This window comes from Pieris rapae, chromosome 11, assembly GCF_905147795.1.
Source record: "Pieris rapae chromosome 11, ilPieRapa1.1, whole genome shotgun sequence".
Lineage (NCBI taxonomy): Eukaryota > Metazoa > Arthropoda > Insecta > Lepidoptera > Pieridae > Pieris > Pieris rapae.
In genome coordinates, this window is record NC_059519.1 from 7,343,826 (window position 1) to 7,368,735 (window position 24,910).

Below are 24,910 nucleotides of genomic sequence, written 5' to 3' on the forward strand. Positions count from 1 at the left end.
AACGGCGGACTTCGAGGTGATACGGGTGGAATTTCGTATTCTGCCTCGATAAAGAATTACCTGTACCGGCTAAGCTAATAATATAATACTTTAATTGGAAATTGATAGCAATAATAACTTAATACAAATATACGCAGTCAATGATGATTATGATGATAAGTTAGATAAGTCTTGCTAATTACAAATTGAGTAAATTACCGCAATTACAAAAAGAATTAATTTACATTCAGAGATAAATGCAAAAAATAACATTTAGGTATAATTATTATTATACCTAAATGTTATTTAGTTATATAAATAATAATAATTAATCATTATAGCAAATATTTTTCCTGTTGTTTCGAGTTCCTTGGCAATTCCATCCCACCAATACAGCCTGGAGCTACCGGGTTTTCTGTAGCCTTGCCTCTTGCTTGGTTCTGCCGCCCGCCATTCTGTGCTCATGCCCTAATCACTTATTGAATTTGATGAATAGGACGACGCTGGCATCGTCAAAGGTGTACGTCAAATACAGTTGTTGCACACTGTGCTTAAAATTCAATTTTATAATTTAAAAGTTTTTGTTATATGTACTTATAAATAAGAATATTTCCCTAACTTCTTGAATTCTTAAAAAAATAATAATGACATCTTAAATTAATGAAGTTGGAATATGCGTCACATTTCTACTATTTGTTCAGTCTGGTATATGATATTAGGAGGTAATAAAATGATATCTTGTCTGAGATTGTGTAATTCAAAAAATTATTGTCTTCAAAGGCGGAACGATACATATCTGATCACATGAACAAATGTCGAAATACGTTTTGCGACATGTAATTCTACTAATAATTTTCAAATTCAAACAACGAATTGTTTCTTCTCTGAGACAGGCTTTATAAAATATTAGTAATTTTTCAAACAGATAAATGCAACGATGCATTAGTATGTTTGTTCTGTTTATTTCAACATTTAACAAGTACAGGTATTTCTTGTGCAAGATCAATCTCTGTACACGAGGCCAAGTATTTGAAGATTGAGTCACATGTCTCATGTTTTGCACTTAAACGTCCATAACTATATTTATTTAGCCAAGAAACGCCTGACTTTGTCTGTGTAAAATAAGGCTAATTGATGGAAAAATATGTGCTGATAATTTACTTTAACAATGTGTATGGGATAAGACTTAATTATTTGCTTACATTTCACGAACCATAACAGACATGGTTTCTACAGGACGAAATGTTTCTAAAAGGTATGGTAGAGACGATGGGTCCATGGTTCCATTTCAATGTAATTATATACGTATACCATTAACGTACCACAAAAATAAACTTGCTTTTCTTAAAATTAAACTATATTAATATATAATAGCCTTTTTTTCGTACATAACAAACATTATTATAATTTTTTTATCATTATTTTTTTTTTTTCGTTGATTATTCTTTTCTTCCTCTTTTGTCCGTTTGCCATGTGGCAAAGGCCTCCTCCAATCTTCCCCGGCTGGTCCCCGTGGGGAATTAGTCCGAAACACTCTTAAAATTAAACTAAGCTAACATTATTTATAACCAGTCACTTCGACAATAAAGGTAAACTAAATTTTTATTCAAGGTTCATTTTAACATATTTATCAATTCTCGCTCAATCAAACAAAGACATTTTCATACCAATTATAATGTGAGTTATACAAAAATAACAATTCACTTTCGATTTCATTCTGATTCATAAATATTATTGCCGAAGTGTTAATTGTAGCATGATCGAAGGCTGCGCCGCTAAGGGAGAGGAACGAACTGGCTAACTAAACGTGCCTCAATGACGTTCTATAGTACAAACGCGTCGCTCAAAGCCGGCGCACGCGTACTGATAAACCGCTATAAAAACTCATCCCACGTTACGCGAACACCACTCTTGCACAGGTAGAAATGGAGAACATAACGATGAGACACGCCGACCACGATGAAAGCCAAGGTGTTATCATGGCCAAGGGAGTGTCTATGGCAGTTCTATTCTGTGCATCTATGGTCTGTGGTATCGTTCCTATGTTGCTCGCGAAACGGTTCCGTTGGATAACTCCAAATGACGCCGAAAACCTTAAGTCCTCAAATAGAATTGTTGCTTCTCTTCTCTCGTTTGGAGGAGGAGTTCTATTGTGTACCACCTTCATGCACCTTTTACCAGAAGTGGACCACAACATCGACCATCTAGTTGGTAAGTTTTTATTTCTATTATTTAAAATGCACGATCCAGCTTTGAAAGTCTAAGCTTTATTCATTTAATATCATGTCATTGTTATCTAAATGTGTAATAATATTAATGTAATAAAATTGAATGGAATGAACGATATAAAAACGTAAGAATGTCCACTCGAAATACTTTAAAAACAAAGAGAGTTTTGAATTATTTGGAAGTCGCCGGTAAATGTCAAAACATTAGCGGAAAGTGTTCTTCATAATTGCGAATTAGTTTCGGCTGCATTGTCTGCTATATTGAGGTTCATTGTTCTTTGTAAATTGCTACTACTAAATAAATAATTAAAATCTGAATAGGACTTGTATATAGTCGATGTTAGACATTTATTTTAACCGGATATTATTAGCGTGGTATCTCAAGGTTGATTGAAATAAATGCGTATTTGACCTGTCGCTAAAGATTTTATTTCCGTTTTCTTTGAATTTTGTAACAGGTATATAGAAACTTTTTAAGATAATTAAAATTGAGAATAAAATAAGTAAAATGTTTCGACCAATAGATAAACGATATTTACATAGTTGAGGAAAATAATACGATACATTCAGAATGGTTTTTTGTCCTAACAATAATTACTTAACTGACAAAATAATAACAATGAATAAATGATAAATTATAATAACATTCATTTATAATTATCCTCAGTGACTAATTTATTAAAAGGTTGTCTTAATTATTAGTGGAAATAGATCACTTTTTGACATCATAAGGCACAGCAAATAGAAACAAAACATTTATCAGTTTCCGACTAGAGTTTGTTACTTATGAATTTTCTTAGAGAAAAGTTTGAGAAAATCTATTCGGTATATTCCATTGCTCATTGACATAAGTTTTTAATAAATAGATGATTAGTGTCACTATTATCTAATGGTTGCGTAAACGTCATTGGGTATGTATGTCAGTGACCGTTTACCGCAAGTACAAATTAGGATATTTCAGTAGAAGTGTAAGTTTTGAAACAAAGGCTATGAAGTTACTCAATTAATTGAACATAATTAACTTTTTTTGACATGTTTCATTCAACATTTTCGGGTGTTTTTTTTTAATTTTAAAGAAAACGAGTGTGTACTTATGTACACGTCTTAGATTTACTTTTAAGAGATTTACTTCTTTGACGTAACAAGATAAAAATCTTTTTTTAAATTTAAGTCTTATTCTAAAATTGTTGAAAATTGTTCACTAACAATAGAAATAAGGTATTTAATAAATTTAAACTGTTTTATTATAACGCATTATCTAGTTAAATAGAGTTTATTTTAATATCACAAAATAATAGTTCTACATAATTAAAGAAATTGATTTTTTTTATTTAAAAAATAAATAAATAATAAAAATAGCAAATGCCAGGCTACGCTAACTTCAGTCAGGGTGTCAGTTTTTTGTGTCTGTGTGCGCGCGCATCGTAAGAAGTTACCTAACACATTTTACCCTTACGCGTTTTAAAAGTAAATTATAGCCACGAATTTAAATAAGGTCAGGACATTAGAAAATCTTTTTCCGCAAAAGGAAATTTTCTTATCGACTTACTTTATAAGAGATTAACGCCGAGTACTTCTATTTTCTTTATCGATCTATTGCACTAAGTACCAGATTACATTGCTTAACTCGTCGCCATCGCAGTATAGATAATTAATAACTAATTAAATATGACGTAAATGGAATGAAATGGTGACAATAATCTTTGTTGTAAAAAAACATAGTTTTTTTTTTATTTTAACAAAATAATATCACTGTACTAATATGTTTTTTTTCTCTCCTATCTGCATCCCAATAACCAAACCTTACGAAGCCAATCATTTTTTGGCGACGAATAGAATGCAATCTCTTCGCTCTTTACACTCATATTTAATAATCAATATAAACCAAATAAACTAAATAAAACCGAACAAATATTATTAAAATTTACATGTCTATGTTTAAAACAAATCAAATAGCTTTTTAATTATTTAAAAAAACTGCTGGAAGTTAAAATCCTAAGATATGATATTGGCACAGTTGAACTGTTATTTTCATACACTGTCTTTCACATACACCATGGTCCATACCGTCTTCATTGTCTTTCCACATACACCGATCTTACCTGCCATGGATAGCTTGTATCGACAGGTGGCTATTACAATCCGTAGATTGGTTATTGCCACACTTTTATCAATATTTAGATTAAGATGCCTATCTCAAAAATGGATTGAGATAGGTTATTGGGTTTGGGCGTTAGTGTCTTCAGCGTCCGACTGACATGAATAAGGTTTTAGGCCCGATACCCGGCTGTGTACCAATAGAGTATGCATTCTAGGTGCGCATTTAACAATTGCTCGAACGGTGAAGAATCGTGAGGCAAGCCGCCTTAGAAAGTCGACGGCGTGTGTCAGGCACAGGAGGCTGTTCATCCCACTTGTCTATTAGACTGAAATAAGTTTATTCTGGTACTTTTTTAATGTCGTAATTAACTTATTGATATCAAAGAGTAGATAATTGTTATTTTCATAACATACTGATACGATTCTTGCCTAATGTAGTCTATTTATAATTGTGACTTCGATAGATATCGATAAGGATTTAAGTATTAACTTTTATATTACCAATATCTCAGTGCATTGTAGCATTGTTAAACATGACTTTAATAAAGATTATACTTAATGATCGTAACTTTTTAAAGTTTCCCAAATTTGGCGCTTCTTGGAAAATGGAGTCAATAAAAGTCAAAGCCTTATAATTTATACATTTATTCATCGGAATCGCATTTTTCCTTTATAACTTTGGCTCCGGACGCAGCTAATTACAATTCAATAAAGGAAACACCGTCGTTGGCGTGTCTGGCATACTAATTCTTTGAACTATATTAATTGCTCATTTGCTTAAGAATTTGACGTCAGTCATGGCTGGATTCATTGGAATTGCAGCCAAAATTAATTCAGTTCGGAAATCTGAAGCCATTTTTGCAGGGGGCAAACGGGCAGGAAGCTCACTTGATGTTAAGTGATACCGCCGCTCATGGACACACTCAATGCCAGGGGGCTCGCGAAAACGTTGCCGGCCATTTAAGAATTGGTACGCTCCTAAGTCGAATTTGTCAAGTCCAATTATAATCAATAAATCCTTTGTTTGCGTTAAAAGTTGTACATAATATGATTAAAACTAGCATCTATTTATCTGTAATCAAAAGCAATCATTCTATGTTAGTATCTTAAAACTTATTATAAGATCTTCTTTAGTAAAATCTAATTATCTCTCCCTTGTAGACACTGTAGGCAGCGGTCAGGAATTCACACAATACTAATTAATTATTTATTATTCAGCAATAATCTTATGCTCGTAGTAAAAATACTGTTCAAAAGCTAAAATTTCTATATATTCTACTTTTTGGGAGCTATATTTTTTAATTTTAATATTAATGTTATAGATTTACATGAATACAACAATATCACAAACCTGCTATATATAACTAAACTTTACGATAAATTATATTCATAAGTAACTTACCTCAAATCGATAACCTAATTGGTCAGATTTTTTCAATTTGGTAACAAATCAAACAGCCTGCTATATTTAGATTAAATCGAATATATTCAATATAAAAGCAGTGAACATATAATCCGTAGAATGTACTTGTGTCATCATCAATACATAATCATTCAATTGCAACGACCCACATTTAATGCTCAGATTAACAGAATATTTTCTTATCTGATCTACACTAATATTATAAAGAGGAAAACTTTGTTTGTTTGATTGTAATGAATAGGCTCATAAACTACTGGACCGATTTTAAAAATTCTTTCACCATTCGAAAGCTACATTATCCACGAGTAATATAGGCTATATTTAATTTTGAACAAAAATAGGGTTCCGTAAGATATTAGGGTTTTTCGGACACAAGGTGTAAAAAATCAACCAAAAAATAAAAAAAGGGGGTAGCATAGCAAAATGTTTCATGTTGGCATGTACTAAAAAGGTAGGCTAGGCATTAAGGAGAAACGAAGTTCGCGGAAGCAGTTAGTATAAAATATAGAAGAGTTAGAAATTAACGTTGAAAATTTCAAACAGGGAAATTCGTTTGAATAGAATGCATAGATGCATACTAGGGTTTTCCCACGATAACCATCTACTTGCGAAAACGTGTTTGGTACTCGATTCGTGACAAGGAATTGTTTACGGGGCAGCACCTGATACGTGTTGGTTCAACTGCCAATGAGTTAAACATGTTTATATATTGCCAAAGTTTTTCCTGTTAAATCATATATTTATTATTCATTCCTTAGAGGTAGATTTTTGAAATAATTATAATTTTATATGTATGTCTTAATCAATCTAAAACACCAAATATTCTACCTATCTGGAGAATTTTATAATTTTCGATAAATTATTATTTAAACTTGAACAAACGTATCTACGTACATATTTAATATCACATATATCATATTAATATACAATATTTTAAATACTTAGTTATATTAAATTTAATTTATAATTATAACTAACCTTAAAATAAAATAACTAAAATTTTTAAAAGGAGTCCCTTTAAGCTTTGTTAAGTTAAAATAATACCATTATTTTAACTTAACAAATTATAATATGTGCAATTGAAATTCCTTTTTGAACTTTTAATTAGAGGTGATTGACCTATACTTTTCTGTGTGATACACATATTCTAAAATTACTTTATAATGACCGAAACAATTAGTTTAGTTATGGTTTGAACCTCAAAAAATTTACTCGTTATTCGTAAAAACTGAACCAGTCATATGTTTTATTGTAATTGTACTTTACAATAAGGCCATCCAAACTATAAATACTATTCATAATTGGGAATTAAGTACGATTTAATAAATTATATGCTTATTTGTTCATCTACCAATGAATAGATTGATAATAATAATTAGCTTAACCATATCAATAAATTAGCGGACCCCTTACTTACCAATCTCCGACAGAAAGCTGTATTTAGTGGCGTATAATATGTTCAGCTCATCCCTAAAACTTTCTTTCATTTTCACTCTTAATGTCGACGTGCACACATCGTCAGGAAAGTGTGCCTCAAATCCATAAGTTGACATGTGTCAAACAGTATGCTTATCACTTAGTTGTTTATTAAATTAAAAATAAACAGACGAATGAATTTAAAGATGCAATCTGCTGCCCATTTAGTGTTTTTTCGCCAGTGGTGAAACTTTTAAGCTAATCATTTTGCTATATTTAGAGATATCACTCGTATAATTGAACATATTTTTGTCATACGGGTTTTAGCCTTTTCTGCGCGAAGAGAGTGTGCACTTTTAGTTTAGTATTATTAATGCTTATCGACCTAATGCCCTATTGACTAGTAGGACTGTGACCATAGGGCAACAGCTGTAGAGTAGGTACCAGAGACAAAAAAGAGAAAAACTAAACATGATCTTTAGTGATAAAGAGTACAAGGATGATCAATTTTGGCCTCTGTAAAAGGTTCTATTGTCTCTTCTACCGTTATTCTATGAGCCTGTTTTTTCTTTCATTAAATTTAGTAAAGTTGAACGTAAATAAGGTTTGTATAACAACTTAATCTGGTACAAAAATATAAACACAAAGTGACCAAATGACCGCAAAATATGAAAGTACAGGCTTTAAACGGAGAAATCAGGGAATTTTATGATTTTAACTTTCTTTATACATAAGGTATTTATTGTTATTTCAACACTTAATTTAAACACTATTGTTTTTGAACTACCATACTGCATCAAGTATAAGTTCCCAAAAATTAGGGTGGAAAAAGTTGGAAGAGGCCTTCTCCCGGACGGAGATTTGAGTATCTTAGTTAAAATTGTACATATTCATATTTATAAAACTTATGTAAATGAGTTGTGGAAGAATAAAGGCTTATTATTATTATAAGAACAATGTACACAAATATACTACACATTTGAAGTGAAACTTCTTTAGGGTAATTTTTTTACGGGTGAAACGTACGAACGAGTGCAGCGTTTTTATCGAAGAAAAAGGGAGAGAGCGATTGAAACCGATTCAGAGAGAGTAAGAAAAGGAGATCGAGTAAAAATACACGCTATTAGTTGATGTATTCGTTTATTAGTTTCATATTAAAACTTTAGATAGCAATGCTGTCGCTTAACTTCTTGTCCTTGTGCAGTAAGCGCAGATTTTTTATTTATATACATAGTACATTTCATCTATTGGGACTTTTACCTTAGTAATAATTAATTTACAAACTAATTTGACTTCTGATGTTCGTGTGTGCTTTGTACGCACGCACTTTTTAAAAATATCATTTTAGTTAGAAATAAAAATGTTTCTGATTAACATCACATATCTATTACTCCGCGTTTCAAACTCAAACATCCTGTATACAAGCACTTGGGCCTAATGTTGTGTGTAACTCGTTTTGAGAACAGCGCTTTATATCACATTTCCTGAACTGAGGAACTTCCGTACAATCACTGCACCAGTCTTACACATACTAAATCCAGTTGGTTTGGTAATTATTGTGCAAAGACGTTTCAAGCAATTGCACTGATGTTATACATTTTACCTACGGCTATTTGTGTATGTTTTAACACGATAATTATACACAAAGGAAATATGTTACAGTTTAATCGTGTTTCTATTCGGAATAAACTCCGGTAAAATAAACAAATACACATTATTATTTGATTTAGTTTACAGGAGTATAGTCCTAGTTCTAGAATTCAGATTCCAAGCCATAATACATTTTAACAAAAATTTTAGACACCTTGAAAAATATCTTTACAGTGAGATAATCTATTGTTTATCATAACGGCTTGATAACGAGTAACGACACACGCTAGATAGCAGTATTCAGTCGTTACGTTACATCCGTAAAATGTCATATTTAAAAAAAATATATGATTACGGTTCACTCTTGTCATTTTTATTTATCTGATATAATCAAGTTCAAAAATGTCGATCTTTATGTTCTTATTCAAAGAAAATCTTAGATAAGATTTCCTTCTTCTTATATATCATCGATATGGTAGAATGATCTGTGTACATCTGTCGAATTCAATCAGCTCACAGACAGCACACAAAATAAAATGAGCCAAAAAATAGTTTCAAATGTTTGGTCAATTATACCTTTAGTGCTGGCAACATTTGTCGTTGTACTGCGATGTTTACACGCTAGGCGTGGATATGTAGATTAATTTTATCATAAAGTTGTAAATAACAAAGAAAGTATAAGTAAACATACATAAAAAAGGTATGATTAAATTCTGTTTTAATTTGATCAGGCAACACTTCATTAATAGCTATACATGATTTTTAAGAGTAACATATTGTTCCACATATAAATCAAAAAGATTGTATTTAAATAAATAAATTGTTAGTAAATACTATCACAGTCGTAAATGAAATTGATTTAAAAACACCAAAATAATATTTATTTATTCACACTGTTTAATTGTATTGTTACGAAATACGTGTTATAAATATAAAAAAACTAGAATGTACAACTTGCACATAGTTATCGATTTCCATGCCACCTAGACCTAACTTTACGATGTCGGATTTAGGTACGCGCGCATCGTAAAAATCACTCTCATAATTTTTCTCCATCGCGCCAAAAGAAGTATAGCTTCAAAAAGTCTTTTTGCAATTTTTTATTGTTTCTGGCCAGGTTCATGAAACCGGCTTGACTGCATCAGGTCCTATTCGTGTGATGTTATACGATGGCTCTACTAAAATGGAATGGGCACTATTTTAGTAGGGAACGTACTTATTTATGAATGTGAATTCCGATACACACTTTACAGATTTACAATTATGTCACGTACAACCGGCATAAAACATGTCAACCTGACACACGTTTCATATACTAACGGAACACAACTTTCTTATATTCAGAAAAGCATACAATTTTCTTGTAAAAGCCGAAATATTATAATACACATTAAAAGTTCCCTTCGCCTTATACAGAATTATAATTATTCTCGTATTTTTTTTTACTCTTAAAAATCATGTATAGCTGTCAAAAATGAAGTGTTGCCTGATCAAAATAAAACAGAATTTAATCAAACCTAGTTTTTATAAATATTTAGTAAAAACTTAAATGGAACTAAAATGCAAATATACTTCTGAAATAAATTAACGTTAAGGTCAGATTATAATTAACATTAATTAATAAAGCGTCTGCTACGTTAAATATTGGTTTATTTTGCTATATAATTCAACTTATGATAAATACAATACAAATTTAATGACGCGGAATACCTTGTAATAGTGATACCTGTATTTTATAATAAACACCTTTTTTTTATAAACAAATATGCAGAACAAAATTATCGGTATCTTAGCAGAATTCTTAAAATGTACTGACGAGTAACAGATATATAAACATATGGACAAAACATACAACTTGTATTTCCTTGTTGAAAGCCTTATTTGAATGTATGAACAGCTTAATAAAGCAAATCATTTGGTCCGAAGTAGGCGCATGTTGCCAGACAGGTTTGAGTAAATACAAAGAGTTCCTTTGTAATGTACTGGCATGTGAAAGAACACTTGCCATGAAGATTACATAAATAATAGTACTGTGGCGGTGATGATGATGATGAAAATGATCAAGGACAACATCCGTTTCCTTGATCATTTTCATCATGTATGAAGATGTAGTTGTCTGGATTTAATGTAACAGAAATATATTTTTATATATAATAATTTCTTTTATTTCTTAATATATCTTATTCAAGTTTTCATAGCAACCAAGTTATTCATTTAGGATTTTTTCAATAACGAACGAATTATGAATAATAACTAGCTTCTTTTTTGGTAAACAGGAATTATTCCTAGAAAAACCGCGCCCATGTCAGAAATGCGTCGGTGCTTTGAAACGCCAAATAGCGAAAGCGAAAACGATCCCAACTTCAATTCTTAAAACGTACAAAAAACTACTTTTTGTACTGCGCGATCCCAAGGTTGCGACATGAGCGTTCACATTCAGAGAACTACATCGAAATTGCACGCAAAAATGTCGCTGTTGGTGACTGAATGTCGGCCCTGGATTATATTCACGAAAAGTTTGACCAAGGTATAGAAAAGTTTGTGGTAAGGGTCAGTAACCGCGCAGTAGTCTATTGTAATATACTCGGCGATACATGTATACTGAAATTTATTGAAATGAATTAACGAATTCAAACAATCGTAAAACATAATATCCATTTGTGTATGTACATTTACACCAACATTCTGTAGGTTTATAGTTTAGCTTGGATAGATAGTAGATGGTCTATAGATGCAGGGTATATATATTATTTAATTCCTTCTCAAACTCATGGTGCTGTTCAAAACATGAAGTACTCGGGAGGTAGGTAGATATTTGAATTATGAAAGCGGGGAATAAACAATCACCGGTAAATCCATAGACCATGTGTGTGAAATGACATGTTATTTATGTCACCACGCGTCACTGATTCTTAGAACAAAGGTGTTGCCATAAACTTTCCTGCTATTGTGCAATAAAAATTACCATTTTATAAATCCTTGCCCACAGATTAATTTGTTACTGTTATAGTCATTAAAATACTGATGACCGAATACAAATTTAGGTAAAACCCTATCTTGATGATATAAATTGAAAACCCAAGTGTCCTAAGTTTATAAATCGACAATAAAACCGAAATTTTAATTTCTTTTTATAATTTAAATTACGTTAGAAATAAATTTTTTCTCCATAAAAAATCCATGGATGTATAAAACATGATGGATTTTACATGCGCCTACAATAAATTTATGGCAAATGGTATTAATATCGATAAGAACAAAATCCCTACTTTCTAGACACTTTTTTGTTTTTGTTTCAGTAATTTATTATACTTGTACATTATGCATAGGTTTTAAATGTATTCTCATGGTGTATGGATTGTAATAATTATTTTAAGGTACATAATGTATGTATTAAGCCAATGCGGCGAAAGCAACGCCAAGGCTGTCATGTCGACAGAGTAGAAACTGAAACAAATTCTACCTATTGAAGTTTATAATTTAATTGCAAAATATATTTTTTTTAAACTTGACCCAAATACTCAAAGTGTCGGCTTTCCCCAATTGGCAGTTTTAAAGTTGCCATAAATATTGCGCAGGTATTTAATACAACACCTACTTTTCTCGATACTTTTCTCTTTCTTACTCGATATTTCTTATGTATTTCTTGTTTATTGACTGTGCCTGTTTATTTTACTGTTATTGACAAGGAGTTACAACTATTTATGAGTACTGTCCTTTATTTTTGCATCTGCTCATATCAAACGACGTAGATCTTTCAGCCGAAGCTAGAACGCTCTAACTGATTACTCAGGGGTTTCTCAGTAGTAGGCTTCCTTATTACTAGGCTAACACTACTATTTCAACTGTTTATACCATATACCAATTAAATGAAAATATAAAGTTACCTAGTAAATAGTAATACCTGTCAAACGTTTATAAATTGGATAGAAGCATATTCAATAAACAAGAAAGATACTAATGCATACAAACAGTTAAGTCCAATAAAATAAATTATGTATGAGGTTCGCTTGACATTATAAATTTCAGATGAGTGATATGTTTTTTGCGCCTGCTGAATGCACGGTGAATAATTTATTAGTTTTAAAGAATTCGTCTGATGTATCTAGATTTCCTTAAAATAAAGGTATTTTCCTGAAGTCAATTGTCAAAAAAATATTGTTTATAGTTTATGGCTACACAAAGCCGGGTTCTTCATTCAAAATATACGTACAACTAGATTTAAAAAAAAATCATACCTTAGATCAATTTAGGACTACTTTTCACAGCTAATACAATGATATAATTGAATGTAAATGATTAACGAACGTCTCGCAACCGTGATAAATTTACACCTTGCAGCCTTAATATAACTTAAAGATTATTTTTCAATACTATACGTTCATGGATGTCGATATAGTTGAATAGACTTTGTTTCAGCAGAATGTAATCGGATTAATTAGATCAAGTTAGTATTTGTTAATAAATGTTATATTTAGGTGCTTTCTTGTTGTCTATTCACAAACAAAATTAATCATCATTTATCACTAAAATATAAAAAAATGTTGACCGCCTTCTTCAGGCTTTTTGAGCCCAAGAAATTAGGGCACCGATATCTTACAACAACTTTGAACTATGTTTAAGTGTATTTAGTTCCAGCCATTCATTACTACAATACCGTAACCTTGGATCTGTTTAATTAGCAGTCTTGTATAATTATTCAATATAAAAATTGTTGTTGTATAAGATTTAATTACAACTGTTGGTAGTCAACGTTATTTCAAAATCTAACTAACGCACCAAAATCTATGTATATGTCGTAGCCAACTAGCTTAATTATCCGATGAATTAACAGTCTAGCCTTTTAACTAAACGGCGCCGTTTTACTGACGGCCTGAAATACATGTTTTGTATTAACACATTAATATAATCTTTGGCTTCAGCGATTATCAACATTAAAATTAAAGTTCCAAACTTTAAATAACCTAGCGTGAACATGATTATTGAATTAATAATCTATGCTCTTTCTGTCTATGTGCATATCTAATACAGTAAAGAAAAACCTCGTGAAAAAAACGGCATGTCTCAAATTCGAAAATCGAATACTTGTCTCTGAAATAAAAATGGTCAACGAATGGGATGCACTCTATGGCGCATATGTCAATAATACAATGCAAGCCTTCCATTAAGGGAATAGGGGATTGACCTACGACTCAAGAGGAATGAGGAATGAGAGTCGCACGGTGAAGAAAATGATTGTAATATTCAGGTTATATCGATACTCGAAAATACTAGTACAATATTCTAACAGCAATAACTGCGTATGTGTTATTAATCATTTTGTATCACATCAAAAATTTTCAAGACGCCCATGAGGGTCTTAAGGTAATATGCGCCATTCATAATTGAGGTTATTTTACTTTAATATTTATTTAAAAAACAACGACTGTTTTTGCTTAAAGATGTCAAAAGTTTTATCAAACAGGACACATAGTTCGCTCTAAATTTGACATGACACCCTAATCCTTCACGATAAATTTTACTTAATTTCTTACGGTTTAAAAAAAAAGTCATTGCTATTTAAGTTAACATAAAAGTGAAAAAACCCCGGTAGTGACGTAATTGAGTTCACTTCGCACTTACAAAGCACATGCTCAGATTGCACAACGCGTACGTGATATTTTTAACTTTAACTCACAAACAATACTAAAATATTCAACGTGCCTAAATACGGGTGATTTAAGCCTACTAAATCAAGATGCATTAGCATGTACTGCCGGATCATGCAAATTCTGTTTTCCTAACCGCAAACGTTACGTCATTTGAGATTCACTCAAAGAGAGTTTAAGTTTATAGAGCAGGGGTAATTGTCACACAAAGTCTTTGTTCTATGGCTTAGTGACGTGCCTATCCACTATCCAGTTTTAACAAATATTCACTAGACCATCGTTTTGGCTTTATGTATAGACATTTAAAAACACTTTGCAACGTAAAATCCAACGAACTAATTCGTCTAAGGGTCCTCCAAAAAAAGAGCGTCATAAGTCCTGTAGCATTGAGAGTGTCCATTGTCTATTTGTCTCTGGTCTGCTATTATACAAATGTCAAAAAAACTAAATACTTTATATACTTTACAATGAATATATTTAAAGACGTACGAGTAATGTAATAACTGTGTATATAAACATAAAAAACGGTTTTCAATAAACGTAAATCATTTTCAATCAGTTATGACAATATATTGCGGAAGTGAATGCTGATAAAACTATTACGTCAATATGGATTCGAACAACAAAGGAACCGTTGCAAAAGCTTGTTCGCAGCTATTAATAATAAAAGCAGTAATCTAGGCTTTCTTTACTTTTGAAAAGATCTTAAATTCACTAACAACACTACTCGCTCTGTTAAAATGTCTGATATTGTGTCTGCAGTTACAGTATATAAAAAAGAATATTTAGTACGTACGTCGATCAAGACATTGCGTTGAGTGACATTAATGTCAATCATGTCATTGAATCAACTAAGTATGTAATAAAAAAATGAAAAAGGATAAGAATACATAAATATTAAAAGCCGGCAAAGTACTTGCGACCCTTTGGCATAGAGTATCATTTAACATCAGATGCCGTTTACCCTCTATTCCATAAAAAAACCACTAAATTTTTTATGTCAGGGGTCCAACCCAAATCCAATGTCATATGAAATTCCGACTATACTGTTAGGTTTTGGATATAACGCGATAAGATATATAAACATATGAATATCAAGAAGTCCCAAGAGTTGTATTATATTGATCGTTAATAAAAATATTAAAATCGAATGAATGAAATCAAGTTTCTTATAATACGGATGGTGATTAATGAAATAAGATACGTTAGATAATTTTTGTAATTTGATATTATCATCAAGGTGCGCGTGGCCTCGATTCGTATTACAATGCAGTTTTGTAATTGAGGTTTAATCGATTATCGCATCGAAGTATCGAGTTGAAATATCGTGAGGAATCTAACTTTTATAGAGCCGATTTCTGAGATGTTTCATATTCCCTTGTTCCCTTGGTACGAACTATGCTCGAAATACACTTATTGTATTGTTCAACGACGTTTTTAATTGTCTGCTTAATGAACTGACAAAAGGACGGTTCCATGTCAGTTTTACTGTAAGAAATACTTAGTCTTTTTGTAAATATTTTAATATATTAAAGTTGTGTTGTATTTTCTATGTGTGTATTGTTTTAAATATTATATAAAGGAAAATAGGTGTCGCATTAGAATTGTCCCCAACGGTAGCTTATTTTGTTAAAAAAATAAATTCTCTAAACGCGTGCGTATGAGGTAATCAAATCGATGAATTTTTTAGATGACATTTTAACCATCTTCACCCATAACAAATACCCAACCTCAACAAAAATTAGTAAATTGTCTAGATTAGTACATAATGATCTTCATATGTATTATATGTATTATAATGCGTTTTGGCTATACATATTTAAAAAAAATAAAATTTACAAAAAAAATATGTGCATTTTCAATACATAAACACAGAAGAGTCGACGGAGAGTGTCAGTCATAAAAGCCTGATCTATTTGCCTTTTAGATAGATAGAATAGCAAATCAAATCAATGTAGGTAACATAATGTACACTTATAAACGTCAAAAAAATAAATATACATTAAATGCGTCTAATTTTACATTTACTGCCAGTTCTCAAATCGAGGGCGTTGAACGAAAGAGAAGAACTGGCAATAAGCTCTCCGCCACACTTTTTAATCGCTAAGTTTTTTCTTTTACACAATGTATGTAAGGAGCTGCAACCATTACACCATGTTCCATATGACATCTTGAGTAATAAAGAATAATAAAGTACATTATTATATAAATGATCACGCAACACATCTAAAGCCGAGACATTGAGGCTTTTGTTTCATACAAATAATGAAAGCGATAATATTTTTAGATATGTCTCATTGTTCTAAAATCTCTTTCACCTTACACTTTCGATGTTGAGTCAAGGTTAATCTTATCGAGTGAATGTCAGTAAAGTGCATTTGTCACGGTTTCACCGCTATTTAAAAATAAAGATAATCAATTACAATGTATGAAATTGCACGTGGCAATAACACGTCCACTTTATCGAAATCTTTAACACGATATATTAAAGTATGAAATATAATATAATAGGTTTGATAGTGGTATATGTATATCCCGATATGGGGCTGCAAGACATTAGCTATAGGCACAAGATACAAAGACATATTATGCCTTTCCGATCAGCATTATCCCTTGGAGTTGCGTAGAGATGTAGGGTCTCTCTGGATCTTCTATCACACTGAGAATTCAGACAAGTTGTTCCGATTAATATTAGCAGCTGAAGTTCATAATCTGACATCAAATTGCTAAATTACACCTGTAAGTGATTATAAGACAGTTTTTGCCGCGCAACACCACTTTGTGGAACTAACTGCTCATTGAAGTATTTCCGAACCAATTGGACTTTGTGGAATTTGTGAAAGAAAAGAGCGTACCAATATTTCAAAGGCCACCAACGGCCTTACGAGGCCCCTATGGCATTGAGCGTGTCCATGGCCGGCAGGTAGCACTTACTTAAGATGAGCCTCCTGCCTGTTTGCTCCTTGTTCATAAATTCATTATCTGCGTGTTGTTTATTCGAGGAATAAAGCCGTAAGTACGTATCAAATATTTTGTATATTAATTATTGTATTACTAAATAATGGATAAACATTCATTTGTTCTTTAAGCTTTGAGTGGGGACAAACAAATAATCTCCAAGAACTATAATTTGACGATTTGCTTGGGGAAAATTATAAGATTAAACTTCGAAGTAGCCTCTATCCACATGCAAATAGAACTTTTTTCTGTCTCTTTTAAGAAATATTTATTAAGATAACTTATTTCAGATGGAGAGTAAAATATCTCAATATTATAAAGTACCTACTTATATTATATTTTATGCTATACTATACTATATTATTATATTCACTAGTCTATTTCACTTTTAAATGTCTATAGCATTGGTTTTAATACGATCTGAGATTTAAAGTGTATTTTCGATTTCGTAAGGAAAAATTAACAAAAACAAATCAATATTCCGTGAATAAAAGTGAAACTAATATCGAAACATCTAAGAGGCTAAAGTTTTTCACTTGAAGGTGACTTGAGTCTTGATATATTTCGTGTTTCCTTGGACGAAATTCTTGAAGAGGTTCCAAATTATTTTTTTCGAGACCAAGGTCAATGCTAAGTCACCGATAAAAACTATACTTCTGGCGAGTGATTCGACATGTCAATAGAAGCTATTATTAATAACAATTGACGATTAAAGTAGTAAATTTATTCTCATATTCAATACATATGTATATTACAATATGAGATACACTTTTATAGTAATATAATAACTTATTACTTTTCGGTGAGGGGTGTTCTCTGGGAGATACCACCTTTAATTGTTTAAAGAATGAGTACGTTTTGTATCATATATTTGTTTTAGTTTGTATTATATAGAGTATATTTTAATGGTAATACGAAGTCTGAGTAGTCTTCAAATGACACATATACTGAACACTGTAAATATACTTACAATTGTTGCTAGATGCGCAGAAATCGAAATTATTTCACACAAAAAGTATACACACACACACACATTACTAGTGGACTAATGGGTTCTTTCTTTTTGTGTAACACAAATTATACTTAATACTTTTTTATACATATATATTCGAGGTGGAAATGCATTTGCGCATCCCCTGCCCTAGAAAGTTGCAGGGGTATGTGGGACTCGACCCACACCAAAATCTCTGCTATTCAGAGACTGGGTGAACCGAGGCTCCGGGGTCGCTATCGCATTCTACCGGGACCATACTTTATACTTAGAGTTATCATAGTACACGCTTCTTGAATAAAGATGCCTCCGAAATGAGGTACAGCAGCAGGTCCTCCTCCATTCTGTCGATCCAGCGGTAGACTTACATCTGGTCTAAGAATAAAGTTAAACGTAAAAAGGTCAAGTGTCCATAGATTAAGCTTAAAAATTTTCTAACCCTGGAGACTTCTTATTACACATTAATATTATAATTTATTAAACAAAACAATATAATATAAAGTGTAGATTTATGCAATAATTAAAGAGTGAATGATTCCTTACCGTAAGATGTAATAAAAACATATGAGAAATTATGTCGTAAATTTACTGTAAATATACTCACGTTTATACTGTGAACACAAATTCTCACATCTGTTTTTTTTATTCATTGTAAAAATATAATATTATTGGTGTTTTTACTAGTACCCTCTACTCTAATACCCTCTTAATTATAAACGATACGTCAAATACCTATTGAATATGGTCTATCAGTCGACGTCTTTGCAAATAAACAATGAATTATTATTTTATTTATAAAGTCGACCACTAACGCCCGAACCTAATAATTAATCAATGATCAGAACGTGAGAGTTGATCGATCTCCTATCTGCATCCCAATAACGAAACCCTACGAAGACAATCTATTTCTGGCGACGGATAGAATGCAATCTCTTCGCTCTTTACACTCATATTTGATAATCAATATAAACCAAATAAAACCGTACAAATAATATTAAAATATACATGTCTATGTTTAAAATATATCAAATAGCTTTTAATTGTTTAAAAAACTGGTGTAAGTTAAAATCTTAATATTATTGGCACAGTTAAACTGTCATTTTCATACAAAGGTCTATCGTATTGGGCGTAAGAGAACGACGGGGAGACGTCGGATTAGTGATTTGTAGGCAAAGCTGTCGAATTCTAGTCTGGTTGAAGCTCAATAATTGTACGATAAAATATTCATAGTGCGTCCCGCATGCATTGTTTAGCGGACGCAAATATAATTGCTAATTTGTATAACAAAGACGTTTTGAATATTCGATAATGACGTTCCGATTTTTCCTCCAATTATTCGAAGCTATTTGTTTGAATGCGTCTTAAAAACTTCATATATTTCATGTTGGTATTGTTAGAGTAATGACGAGCGACGCGATTAACATACTTGGTGTATTTTTCTTTATTAATATATTTTTTTATCATATGTCTAAATCATAAATATATTTACTTAATTTATACAATTATTTACAACATATAGAGTAGTCAAGATATAACTTTATTACTCAATAAAGCAATGCCAAAGTATGACGTGTTACGTTGCGTAACAAAGAAATATCGTAGGTCAATGTCTTCAATTAAGTCGAACTTGCGCTCACACAATTTATTTCTGTCACTTTGGGCATTTTGTTGATGAAATTGCATTTCCATGAAACAAAATTGGAATAATGGTCGTATTTTAAAAATGAAGTTATTTAGTACTGTGCGGAGTGTGTGATGGTTTTATGTCATCATATAAGAGTATAGTTGATGTGGTACATAGGTTAGGTATAATTCTCGGTATTAGGCTAGTAACTATATGCAGATGTTTTGTTTTTACCTACTTTAAGTAGAGGCACGAGCACGAAGCGTTCGCACGAAAAATCTGTTACATGGCGATATTTCTAATGATATTGTCAGCTGTGTCACAGAAATAGTTCTCAAATTATATACTCATCGCCATTCATTAATATTTATTAGTGATTGAGTGATCATATACTGGTACTTGATCATCTATTGGGGCTTTTACCTTAGTAATACTTAATTTACAAAGAAGTTTCATTTCTGACATGTGTACTTTGTAGGCACGGATTTTTTTTAATTTACGCACCTCGTTAATTGATTATTTGGTATTGGCTACAAAGATGTTTTTTTATTTCCAGCTGATGGCCACATGCAAAAGTTCGACTTTCCTCTAGCTTCTCTACTTATGTGCAGTGGATTTTTCATCATGTATCTAGTAGAAGAGTTGGTGCACATGTACATACATCACAGGTAAAATATATACTTTTTTACATAAATCAGTCTTTACCTAAACTTTCCTTTCTGTGTGCTTTCGTTTACTGGTTACGGTTCGCATAGTGAATGCAATATAAATATATATGAATAAGAGTATGTAGCTATCAGCGAAGTCCAACAATCTTATTATAATATATACGACAACAATCCGAAGTACCTACTTTATTTGTCACTATAGTAGTGATGTAAAAAATGATTATTATTATTAAAGCTTTATTAATGAATCAATACAACAATTGGTCAGTTTATATTTCTTAATATGAATGTTAGTTGTGTCAATATAAGTTCTAAAAAATTAGGTTCGATTTTTTTCTTTTTTACTGGTATTTATGTCGATTATCAACCTATACATCTCTTTCCAGTCGGAAAAAATATGATTACAATAGTAACAAAGACAGTATTATTTTGACCTTGATTTTCAATTTGTAAAAAGTTACATTTTCAAAATGTAACTTCTTTATCGAATTTTTATTGTGTATTATTTTTTTTTTCACCACATCGACAGATGGCTAGTACAATACGTCGATTGGTTATTGGCACACTTTTATCAACATTTGGTTTAAGATGTCTATCTCAAAAATGGATTGAGAAAGGTCTTTGGGTTTGGGCGTATTTGTTGTAAACTTTTGTATGACATTGGTAATTATTTTCTAGAGAGCAGAGCGGTTCAGTGGCACCATTGGTTCGAAACCTCAGCATTAGGAGGAGTCGCAACGGAACTGAAGAAAATGGCGTACGGAGTGTCACCAATTCTACATCAGATCTCATTGACCCCACATCTATTACTAAGGGAAAGGTAAGTTGTATAATATTATCTTCATACAGCACACGGCCACTGTTTCTGTGCGATAGTTAATGCTTATAACCTAGGGATCTTGGATTCTGCTACTCGTAAAACAAATTGGTAGATAGAAGGCGGATCATATTCCTGTCTTTTAAACGGACGCGGAGGTGGCTACCTCATTTTTTTTATAGAACAGGGGACAAACGAGCAGAAGGCTCACCTGATGTTCAGTGATACCACCGCCCATGGACACGCTCAATGCCAGAGGGCTCGCGAGTGCGTTGCCGGCCTTTTAAGAATTGGTACTTAATTGGTAATTTGGGTTAGGATAGTTCAAAGAACAAACAAAAGTTATTTTTTTTTTATTTCAATAAAAAATATTATCTCATGTTTACGAATTACAGTAGCCTATAAGCTAACAAATGCATAATTTCCTCAGGATATCGAAGTCAACAACGCTAACCACAATCATGGGCATAGCCATGCTAATGGCCATAGTCATATGCCCATCAATAATGCGGATAGCGTAACGTCTGCCCTTCGTGGACTTCTGATTGTATTTGCCCTATCTATTCATGAACTGTTTGAAGGTCTAGCCGTAGGCTTGGAATCCAGCACATCAAATGTATGGTACGTACGACAATTTCATACGATTGATAGACTTTTCCTAAGAAATATATTTTTTCATAACTTCAATTCGATTTTTAGATCCATAACTTTAATGCGAAACATATGCGTAATATAAACTATCGGATGTATTTGCTTACTTAGTTTTGTTATCATGTAATAAAAATAATTTCAATTTGTCTTCTCGCCACTAGGTGTCTCTTTTCTTAATAGTTGTAATTAACAGGCAGGCAGAGATAAAAATATACAGAACAATCACCGTTGTCATTGTCATCCAAAATTTTAATACGTTTTATTTTATTCCTCAGGTATATGCTTGGAGCGATTTCTGCACACAAACTTGTCATTGCATTTTGCATTGGTGTAGAGCTAATTGCAACTCGTACCAAGACTTATTTGGCCATAATTTACATTACCACATTTGCTATTGTATCTCCACTTGGTATTGGAATTGGTATACTACTAGTTGGAGGAGAGGGCGCCACTGCAGCCGGTTCCTATTCCGTCATACTACAAGGCCTGGCGTCTGGAACCTTGCTATATGTTATTTTCTTTGAAATCTGGAAGAGCGACAGATCCGGAATTTTACAATACATTGCTGCATTGTTCGGCTTCGGTTTGATGTTCGGATTGCAGTTACTGAGTAAGCATACATCAAATATATATCGTCAAAATATAGCTTTAAGAGAGTAAGAATCACCCAAGCCCATAGAAGAAACGATATTACAAATAACGCTATCAAAACGGTAATGGTAATTAGCTGGAATAATTTAATTTTCTTACCATAAAATATTTATTCAGTAGTTACTATACTTCAGTAGGAACTCTTCCTATAAGGTACTTCAAGAAGTACCTTTTTATTTATTCCGCTTTTGTTTTCTAACGTTGTGTTGCGCAGTTCTAATATTTCCGTTTGCATTGTAATCATGTATTTGTTTCAGCGCCTCACTCTCATTCTCATGGCGGACACGACCACTCCCATGACAACGGAACAGACCACGGACATTCACATGATTAAATTTATATTTCCTATTCTTAATTAGCTTAAATTATTCGACGAAACTTTATATTATATTGTAGTAAATGGTCTATCTAAAGATTATATCTAAAGAAAAACCGGTGAAACTCACATAATAATTAAGAATAGGATAGGACATACAACTACAATATAATATAGTATTGGCTACTCTATAAGGCAGCTGTTTAAAAATATTATGAAGTTAAATGTAGTATATTAGAAACCAAATGTGAACAGAAAACAATATTATACTACTTAAAAGTTTTCAACTCTTAAAGCGAGATTCTATCGTTGCCATATTAATATTTTGTCAAATTTATTTCGATTGTTATGTGAGTTAATTATTATTAACTCACCTAACAATCCAAGTATGGGTTCTAATATTGTATGGAAATATTTTTCTTGCTACCTTCAAGGTTATAAGGTATACTAAATCGTTGCATAATACTAATTTAACATTTAATATTATTTTTATGGATTTTATGTAAGTATAGTATAAGTAATTTTTAAAAACGTTTTGTTAGAATGCAGCGTCAGATAATCCAATTAAATAATCATAGTAGATAGTATATTGTTAGAGCAACGACAGGAGATTTTGTTAAAGACTGTCTAGTCAGTAAAATAGTTAAGAATTTAAAAAAAAACCTTCGTAATAATATTATTAACGTTTATAAGAATTCTGCAAATAATTTCAATTCATTTGAACAAGTATTGTCCATCGATTATAAAAGGAACACAGGCTACACACCTTATTTATCAAACAATAGACAAAGGATATAGAGATACCTGGATGTCGGATAACTGATTCGAAATTCTAGACTAGAGGGCTTCCTTTAAAAACCTATGCCATTAATAATATTATCCGAACAAATTATTTTCATATCCTATGACCATTTGACAAGTGTGCTAAGTGTTCAAACTTTTTTATAAATATTAGTTGAGATTCAAATACAAACGAACAGGTGAACTATCTAGATTATAACATAGTTGTATTGTTATTATTACTATGAAATAAACAAGTACAAAGAGATTTGTTATATGATTTGCGCTAGAAAAGTTATTTATAGCATTTGACAACAAATACATTTATAAAATGTAAATCATTATTATATAAGTCTTGAAAGTTTTTAATTTGTATGTATTCTTCACATAATATGTTATCTGTGAGTTTAAGGTTTATAGAAAATATAATTTTGTCACAAACTTATAGAAACATCGTCTGTGATAATTAGTACTAAGACAAAACTTTGCAGAAAATCTTATTCATAATAAAAACATATTATTCACAGTTTTACTTGTACATAGACAAGAATACTAAATAATGCCTTTACTTTAATGTCAAAAAGCAACACTTTTATACCTAAATACTTAGAATAAATAGTTTTTACGCCAAGTTTTATATTTATAATAAATTATATAAATAATTTCTTGTTTTTTAATAAAAATAATATTCCCCTACAAATTCATAGTCATAAACCTACCTTGTTGAAGTAAGTGTAGAAAATGTAAACATTCTAGGTTCGATTAATGGTCGAAACAATGATCGTATAATTATGAATAATGTTTTGTTTGCGCTAAAAGTAAATAAAGTTTAGTCTGTAAAGGTTTATTTCATTGTATATCTATAATATCCGTAACCGACCTCATCCGCAGACAACTCCTTTGAAGGTAGAGAAATTGAAACATTGACCACCTGTGAAAATCTGAAAATTATGCAATATATAATAGCTATACGTGGCTCTTAAAAACTCCCCAAATCAAGGCAAAAGGTGATTTTCGTTGCTTCGTAGTTTACGTGTCACCGTTGTTAATACTGAGTCAATCAAAACATT

General features: G+C 31.6%; 1 protein-coding gene across 1 annotated transcript; it reads left to right on the plus strand.

The window, feature by feature from the left end:
• The first annotated feature begins 1,800 nt into the window (after positions 1-1,800).
• On the plus strand, positions 1,801-24,342 carry LOC110994065 (protein zntD-like). The gene is made up of 6 exons (XM_022260552.2): positions 1,801-2,190; positions 20,514-20,625; positions 21,304-21,445; positions 21,873-22,063; positions 22,369-22,703; positions 23,002-24,342. Exons 1-6 carry the CDS (start codon positions 1,905-1,907, stop codon positions 23,076-23,078), a joined length of 1,143 nt encoding a protein of 380 aa, XP_022116244.2. The 5' UTR covers positions 1,801-1,904; the 3' UTR covers positions 23,079-24,342.
• Positions 24,343-24,910: the final 568 nt, after the last annotated feature.

What these genes read in the sequence shown, in the direction of transcription:
- LOC110994065 (XM_022260552.2), top strand. Translation starts at nt 1,905, where the DNA reads ATGGAGAACATAACGATGAGACACGCCGACCACGATGAAAGCCAAGGT. An exon ending in CACATGTACATACATCACAG is followed by an intron (nt 20,626 to 21,303) that starts GTAAAATATATA and finishes ATTATTTTCTAG; the next exon opens with AGAGCAGAGCGGTTCAGTGG. An exon ending in CATCTATTACTAAGGGAAAG is followed by an intron (nt 21,446 to 21,872) that starts GTAAGTTGTATA and finishes TAATTTCCTCAG; the next exon opens with GATATCGAAGTCAACAACGC.